General features: G+C 36.8%; 1 protein-coding gene across 1 annotated transcript; it reads left to right on the forward strand.

Moving 5' to 3' along the window:
* Positions 1–1405: 1405 nt before the first annotated feature.
* On the forward strand, positions 1406–2301 carry LOC121983144. The gene has a single exon (XM_042536110.1). It carries the CDS (start codon positions 1444–1446, stop codon positions 2065–2067), a length of 624 nt encoding a protein of 207 aa, XP_042392044.1. The 5' UTR covers positions 1406–1443; the 3' UTR covers positions 2068–2301.
* Positions 2302–9360: the final 7059 nt, after the last annotated feature.

Raw genomic sequence — 9360 nt, forward strand, 5'->3', positions numbered from 1 at the left:
TCTCATACTATGTATTGTATTGTGGACTTTATTAATTGAATTTAAGATCAATATCATATACATAGAGAATGTACACTCAATAGTAAATTTATTTGTCTAATAAAGAATATAATATCTAAGGAGATTTTCTTAAAACAGCTATCAAATATAATAGATCAGACACTTAGCATGAGATGTAAAGTCTAAGTTGGTAAATGTTGACCGGACTCTTGCCGTGAGATGGATGAAGTTTAAGTGGATTAGGAAAGATCGGACACTTAACACATGGATGAAGTCTTGGTATGTTAAGGTCAACTAGATACTAGACAATGACAAAGTTCCAACAGCTCATGGTTGATCAGATATTGGACAACGAAAACTATCAATTGGTTAAGGGTGACTAGATATTGAGCAAAAAAGTCCTAATAAATTGAGGTCAATCAAATACTAGGTAAAACGAGACTTTAGCATTAAAAAGGCTAAAAAGAGATAGCAATTGATTGCAAAGAAGTAGCACTCAATTGCTAAACCCTGAATATTCGGAGTTTGAGGTGAGAAAGAAGGCTAGTTGGTTGAACTAGTTGGTTGAATAGTCCAGTTGAATTGGCTAGTTGAACTAGCCAATTCAATTACAGGCTACCAATTGATTGGTAGGTTCCCTTAATCGATTAGTGCACTGTAACATCAAATAGAATTTTACGGAATCGATTTGCTAGTTTGACTACTCATTGATAGTTTATTAGTGACTTTTAGCAATCAATTGCTAAGGTAAAAAAGAGTCATTTGCAAGATTAAACAGTTGGATTCGATGACAATCAATTGGTGAAGGCAAGCAATTGATTTTTAGGTAGAAATCAGCACGAATGCAACCTTATAAATGAGAATTTCAAGGTCATTTGAAGTCATCTTAAGATGAAGTGTCGTTGCATTTTTTACCATTAAAAAGTAATCCAAAGAGAACAAAACATTCAAAGTGAAGATTCATTGTTGTACCTGTTGTATTTACATTGTTCTTATTTCTATCTGTGTTTTCGTTCGTGTGTTGCTTTATATATAGGATATATTGCACTTCCAAAAAATATTTGATAAGAAGAACGTTAATGGTGATAGTCTACTAGGATGACTAGCTTTTAGATGTAATCATCTTGCAAAACAATGAATCAATTAGTAAAATGATTTATCTGTGTGTGTTTTCTTTTATTCTATATTATATTTTTTTTATGTACTAACGAAATTATATACTATAATTATTCACCCCTTCTGATTCGGACGAGTTTAACACCGATCAAATAACTTTTTTTTTTTTTTAGCAATTGGATAAAAATCCAGCGGCTAATAAAGGACGCGTGTATTATCAGTAAAATGCTTTTAATTTTTTTTTAAAAAAAGGATAATCGTAAATGTTGGTGGGATAGGCATAGCTGCTTACAAACGGAACGGATAACTGAGGAGCTGGTAGCGCGCATGGCGCATGACAGGACGCAGGATTCATACGGCGAGCTGTACACAGCGGTGACGTTGCGCACGGCTGGCCTGACGTGGCCTGCCTTCGACCGCTACGAGAACACGCCAACGCGCCGCGCGTCGGGTCTGTTCGTGCGCTGTAATCTCGCTCTCCCAGCCACGCCTGCGCGCGCAGTATCTGACACGAGCTGTCACGCACGTGCACCTGACAAGGACTTGCCATGCTGCCTCGCTTTCGAGGGCCCCTCCGCCCCACCACGCGACAAAAACAACAATCCTGGCACATGGCCGCCCTTCTCCTCTTTTATTTATATAATCCCCAACTTCCTCCACTGCATCATCGCCGCCTACGTCGACGCTATTATACTCATGGATACTGCCGGGCCACGGATGCGTCTTCGGCCTGCGGCCGCGCTGGGCCGAGGTCGCCGAGGAGGGAAAGGTGGGAAAGGGCGACACGGGCACGGCATAGAGAGGAGGAGGGTGAGGGAGCTCAGGCGGCTGGTGCCGGGCGGGCGCCGTTTGCCGGAGGACCAGCTGTTTGTGCGCACGGCGGATTACATCTTCCGCTTGAGGCTGCGAGTGGAGGTGTTGACAGCGCTCTACAAGGTGTACATGCCATGATTTAGTATATATAAAGACGAATACGTTCGCAAGCGCCTCGCCATCACAACCCAGGGCCAAATATATTGGCGTATGTATATATTTACTGGATGCTGTTCACTACTGTCAAATTGTACTGCAAGCAATTATCGACTATTTTCTTGCAATATTGTCCATACAGTTTCATGTATTTTGGATAATCTAAATTCTGTCTAAACTATACGATCAAATTAAATAACTTTGTTGTAAACTATACGATCAATTTTATCAGGATTGATCGAATTAAATCATCAAATCAAATAAAATTGATATTAGGTTTACCCCCGACCAACTTAACGAGAGATCTTTGACGTTAAATTTACTTGCTAATTTATTGAAACGTTGTCAAATTTATCTCAAGAATGATCACTTTATTCATCAATATTATAAAAGATTTAATTCAAATTCTACTAGAGGATGACATCCATATTTTGAAACAATTCATCACGTTACATCAAATTATGATATTCTTACAAAAGTCTCCTCCTATCATGGTCCTGACATTGTACAAATAGACAACAGTTCAGCTTCAAGCAATCAACTACTTTACAAGTTTATCCTAAAGCCCTCTCATTTATGTCTACTCGTGGTAAACTCCCAGACTTTTCATATACAAAATGATATATTGACACTGAAACAACACATCATGTCACATCATATTATAATTTTCTTACAAACGTAATATTGTATTATGGCTCAGATACGATTTAAGTAAGTGATGATTCAAGTTTATAAATTGCTAATTTTGGAAATACATACATTTATTTATCTAATCGTACTTTTCATATGCGCAACATCTTTCTGTTCTAGCTACTACCAAAAATTTAGTTTCCACACATTAATTTTATTTTGACTATAATGTAGTATTTGAATTTCATCACAATCATTATCTTATAAAAGATATAAGAGCAAATACTATTTTATTTCATGGTGGCATAAAAAATGGTCTTTACTATCTACAAAGTTCTTCCATCAAAATTTTTATTGGTGAGCACACAAATAAATCAGATTTGCATGCTTGACTTGGTTATCCTTCTCTTCGCATTATTTAGGTGATCATTAATAAGTATAGTTTACCTATTTCTTTCACCGCCTCTCCATTTCATTGATATAGGGCATGCATGGAAGATAAAAGTCATAAGTTGTCTTTTTATTCTTCCCATCATATTTCTAGTTTTCCATTTGAAATAATTTATTCTGATGTTTAGGAGCCTGCACCTATCTTATCTAACCAAGGTTTCTTATATTATGTTTCCTTCGTCGGTCATTTTAGTAAATATACTTGGCTCTATCGTATGAGAAGAAAAATCTGATTTATTTGACATATTCTATCATTTTTAAAAATAAGTTGAATGATATTTTAATTGTAAAATAATCTCTCTTCATTCTGATTGGGGAGGCGAGTATCAAGCTATCCATCATCATCTTATCTCTTGTGGAATTATTCATCGAATCTCTTGTCCTTACACTCCGGAGCAAAATGGCTCTGTTGAGAAGAAACATAAACATATAGTTGAAACTACTTTGGCACTTCTCCATCATGCATCAGTTCCACATAAATTTTGGGATGAAGGTGTTAGCACTACCGTATATCTTATAAATCAACTTCCTACTCCATTATTCAATCATAAATGTCCTTTTGAAACTTTATAATCAAACTCCTGATTACATTTTCTTTTAAATTTTTGATTGCGCATGTTATCCATGGTTACGCCCCTACTTTAAACACAAACTTGACTCTCATTCACTATAATGTGTTTTCCTTGATTATAACAATTTGCAGCATAGCTATCGTTGCTTATATATACCAATAAGATGAATTTATATTTCATAACATGTTACTTTTGATGAGACTCTATTCCCTTTTTCAGTAACTTCTTCGATCTCTCCTCCAAATACAGGTGGCACCTTCTTGATGCCACCTAACATTGTTGAAATTTATGACATCCTAGATCCTGCTCCGAAGCTCTCTGATAACTCTCCTATACCATCAGAATCACCTCAAGTTACTTCTCCAATCTCAGAAGTCTCATCAGTCGAAGATAATATGCTCTCTAGTTCTGGATCCTCATATAACACAAGTCCATCATCTAAATCACCATGTCAATCTACTTCCTCATCGCCAACAACAAGTGAATCAGATGATAATGCTCCTCGTCGCATGCTTCCATTAAGTGACATCTATGCACGTTGTCCACCAATAACAACTTAACATCCCCTTCCACGAGCTCTAGTGGTCTCTTCAAAATCTATTAAAAATAACTTATTTTACACAAGCAAATAATAATCCAAATTGGCAGAGTGTAATAGCTACATAATTTGGTGTACTTCTTTGTAATGGAACATGGAGCCTAGTTCTGCTCACTCCCTCCATGAATGTTGTGGGCTCTAAATGGATATTCCGTCTTAAGCATCGAGCTGATGACTCACTTGAATGACACACAGCTCGACTTGTAACCAAAGAATTTAGTAAATAACCAGGTATTGACTTCAATGACACTTTTAGCCCAGATATTAAAATTACATCTGTCAGACTTTTATTATTGGTAGATGTTAGTTCTAATTGGCCTGTACGACAATTAGACATTTTAAATATATTTCTTCAAAGTCATCTTGAGGAAACTATATTTATGTAGAAACCACTGGGTTCATTCATCCATAATTTTCATCTCATGTTTGTCATCTCAAAAAATCCTTATATGGTCTTCGATGAGCTCCTCATGCATGGTTTCATCGGTTATCTAATTGGTTACAAGATCAAGAATTTTCTGGATCAAAGACTGACTCGTCTCTATTCCATAAATATAATGATGGATCTATGATATTTTTTCTTATTTATGTAGATGACATCATAATAACTGGTAATGATCACAAGGGTATCATAACTTTATTAAGTCTTCTCAATCAAGAATTTTCTACTTGATTGGGTAATGCTCATTTTTTTCTTGGTATTGAACTCATTCCACATGAGGAAGACTATCTTCTCTCTTAGAGAAAATACATTACTAGGCTTCTCCAAAGAGCTAAAATGGATAGAGCACGTCCAGTTTCTGTTAGATTATGAAAGCGCTAGAGGGGGGTGAATAGCGATCGAAAAATTATCGTATCGAATGAGAGTAAGCACAGCAGAAGAATAAAAGAAAAATACTGCTAACACAAACCAATTTACTTGGTTCGGAGCCTTGGTCGACTCCTACTCCAAGGCTCACACTCGTTGAGTGTTTTCGTTGGCCAATCACTAATAGTTCACAAAATCAGATTACAATATTGAGTACAATTCCTATATAAGAAAGAAAATACCGACAATAATGAAAGAAAGAAAACTTTAGCAGGTTGTCGAAGAAGCAGCGTCGCAGGAGCACAGCGCAGTAGAGTAATTGTTTGAAGACATTGTTGTTGTTCTGTTCCAGGGCTCACCCTCCTTATATAGGAAGCTCCGGGCATCCGGATCCCTTCCGGGAGCCTGGACCGTGATGTCATCGAACCAATCAGCGTGCTCCAAGCTGTCAAGGATAGAATTTGCCTTCCGGGTGCCCGGACCGATTTCGAACGCCCGGATCCCTTCCGGGCACCCCGACTACCTTTCTCCAGAAAATTATTCTCCTGTAAGAAAGAGTTAGTCCGAGGTAAAATAACAGCTAAACTACCCTGCAAAATAGAAGTTAGCACAATTATAGAATAGTAATTAGATTCCATCTCACCGAGATTGAAATCTAGTCAAGATCTCAACTTAGATTTCTGAAATGGTTCTAAGTTGGATCGGTGCCTAAGTTACCTAATCGGGAGTGCATCCTCACCAAGTCACTCCCCTCCAGTGACTTACCTTAATTTACCTGCCAGACGTTTGGTCAGCCCGTCGACCCGTCTAGACTTCGTGCCAGCTATCAGGTCAGCTTCGACCTAACTGGACTTTGTGCCAAACATTTGGTCAGTCCATCTATCAGTTTGGACTTATTGCCAGCTATCCGGTCAACCCGTCGACCTAGATGGGCTTCATGCCAGCTATCCGGTCGGCCTGTCGACCTAGCTAGCCTAAGAAACTTCCTGGCCTATCATAATCTCTCAACCTCGCTTCCACAGAATCTCGTTGGGCATCACAGAGGAGTCAAGGGTGAAAGCGCGAAACATGACGATTTCTGCAAGCAAAGAGAAGATACCTCAGTTAGTAAAGACCTGAAATGGGAGACATTGGATCTTACCAAAAGGAGCACTCAAGGCGTCGGGATGGGGCTGAGCCTAGTGTGCAACACACTCTCTCGCAGTAGAGACGAAAGCCGAAGTTGCACTCCCTCCAGTTTCTCAGAAGTCGTGAGGCAGTCTAGTCGATGCTGATGGTCCCTTAGCTCGAAGGGAGTTGGAAGAGTGTGACGTCATTCAACTGTTAGGATGTATACTAAAAGCCTAGCTTTTTGTAAACATTTATTTTGAAATAAAAATCACATTGGTCAAATGTCTATATTTATGTTAAATGAAGTTATTCATTTAATTTATATTATAAATAACATGGTTTGTAGTGCCACACAGAAGATCATGTTATCAGTTCCTTATAAATTATAAATAGTAGCTCACAACTAAAATGGAATGGGGTAAATCATTGGAATGGTTGTAGTGTAATTTGATATTAGTTTATCTTAACTATAAAATTACACTAATACACTATGTGTGTATTGAGCAGGACCATTTGAGGTAGTTTCTTTTTATACTAACTACATAAAAGAACAAAACCTCCATTATTATAGATGTGCATACTTTTAATCCTGATATAATAACAAGCACATATACTTAGTATGTATTTCTTTAATTTATCAATGGGTGAGATTTAGTTCGTTAAATCAATAGGCCCGATAAGTTAGAAAATAATATTATTTATATAGTGTGTTGTTGATTATAGAAGGAAATTGTGCCCTAGTAATATAGGTTGATGATGTTCCCTTGAGGAGCTCATAAGGATTGTCATGTAAACCCTGCAGGTGGACCTAGTCTGGTATGACAATGAAGTTGAGTGGTACTACTCTTGGAGCTGGATATTAATTAAGTGAGTTGTCAGTAACTCATTTAATTAATGGATATTCGATATCTTAAACACAGGGAGATTAATGCACTCATGATAAGGAGCTCATAATGTAATTTGGGATTGGTGTGGTAGTTCAATAATAACTCTTTAGTGGTATGAGTTATTATTGATGAACTTAAGTTGGGTGTTTGGGGCGAACACAGGAAGTTCAAGCTCATCGGGAGACCAAAACTAATTTCTCCTCTCGATCCCTGTTGGAGCCTCTATAAAACCTTGTATTCACAATGTCCACTTCTTACCCAAGTAATGGGCCGAACACATCCTTGCTTGGAGCAAGGGGGGCCGACCAAGCATTGTTTGGAGTCCAAGAGGTGGCCGGCCCAAGAATATCTTGGTGTCCAAGATGTGGTCGGCCACTAGTGGAAGAGAAGGAAGTTTTGTTTTAAAATAAAATTTTGTTAAAATCTTTCCTTATTTGTAATTATCTACAATGGTTAAAAGAGAGATTTTATTCTTGTTAAAATCTTTCCTTTTTTGTAGTTATCTACAATGGTTAAAAGAAAGATTTTAATTTTGTTTAAACTTTCCTTTTTAGCATCCACTAAAGGAATAAAAGGAAGATTTTATTTTTGTTAAAATCTTTTCTTTTATATCCATCCTCATGTCTTTAAAAGAGAGTTTTAAATTTTTTAAATCTTTCCTTTTATAGCTATCTACAAAGGATTAAAGAGATATTTTAATTTTATTAAAATCTTTCCTCATTTGTAGTTATCTATAATGTTTAAAAGAGAAATTTTAATTTTTGATAAAACTTTCCTTTTTTTGTAACCATGATTTAAAAAGAGAAGTTTTAATTAATCTTTTCTTTTTTGTAGTTGTCTATATGTTTTAAAAGAGAGAGATTAATTTTAAAACTTTCCTTTTGTTGTCATATACAATAAGAAATATAAAAGAGAGATTTTAATTGTTGTTAAAATTTCCTTTTTTAAAGAGAGGTCACAAATAAGGAAGTTTTAATTATGTTTAAAACTTTTCTTTTTTGCCATGACTAAGGATTATAAAAGAGAAGGAGAGGGTGCCTCATGAGATATACAACCTAAGCCTAGCCTCCTCTCTTCTCTTCTTTGTGGTCGGCCCTCTCCCTTCCTCTTCTCACTTTGTTTCTTCTCTTAGGTCGGCGACACCATCTTCTTCTCTTCCCTTTTTTTCTTTTTAAGGTCGGCACCTATCTCATCTTGGTGGCTGAAACTTGAAAAGAAAAGAAGAGATTCTTGGTGGTCGGTTGTTTAGAGGGGAAGAAGAAGAAGAAGGAAATTTTCTATTTTGACATCCCTTGGTGGCTCGAGTTTCTTGGAGGCAAAGAAGTGGTTCAGGTGGATTCCATCTTGGTAGATTGTTGCCCACACAACGTTCAAGAGGAGGAGAGGAATACAACAGAAGATCAAGAGGTCTTTAGCTACAAATAAAGGTATAACTAATTAATGATTTCCGCTTCGAATTAATTAGTTAGTTTTCTTTGTATGGATTCTGAAACACCAACAAAAGAGGCTAGCGATTTTATGTTTCGATTTCGTGCTATCAATTTTGTATTTTGATTTTGCATTTCGATCTCGTGTTTCTATTGTGGTCTTTGTAGTTAAACCTAGGGTTACTGTAAGAAATTAAATATCCAATTTCTTTAAAAGATTTTGTTTAGGAAGTGGTGGATGATCCCATAACCAATAAGGCCTAGTGCCACGCCATGTTTAACCTGGAAGCCAATCTTTGAAATAGATATTTAATCAACTTCTGTAATATGATTTAACTTAGGAAGATTACATCGGTTAAACTTGGAGTAAAAATGTTAAGTATCGTTTCCAATCCAAGTTTAACTTCTGAAGAGCAACTTGGATTAATAATGTTAAGCATCGTTTACAATCCAAGTTTAACTTCAGTAGAGCACATGGGTAGCTAGGTTAAGTTCTGTACTTGTACAAATTTTTGTAAGGGGTAGTTCATTACACTTTGCCAAGATGCTGCATCTTTATCTTGGAGTGTTTCATCATATGTACGGGGATCAAGTTCATGTTCACCAGGGATCAAATCCGAAGACTCTTCCAAAAATATAAATCTATCAGGTTGCCTAACAACCCTCCCACTACGACGAGGCACTTCTTGTAATCGTGCATCATTTGTGACACGTGTTGCAGTTCCTTGTGGTATCTCATCTTGTACCATTGGTACTAAAATAGACGTGTCTTCCCTTATTTCCTCAAGAACAA

This window comes from Zingiber officinale, chromosome 5A, assembly GCF_018446385.1.
Source record: "Zingiber officinale cultivar Zhangliang chromosome 5A, Zo_v1.1, whole genome shotgun sequence".
NCBI lineage: Eukaryota > Viridiplantae > Streptophyta > Magnoliopsida > Zingiberales > Zingiberaceae > Zingiber > Zingiber officinale.

Bases quoted from the DNA above. Each gene is read 5' to 3' on its own strand.
- LOC121983144 (XM_042536110.1), top strand. From the start codon at position 1,444: ATGGCGCATGACAGGACGCAGGATTCATACGGCGAGCTGTACACAGCG.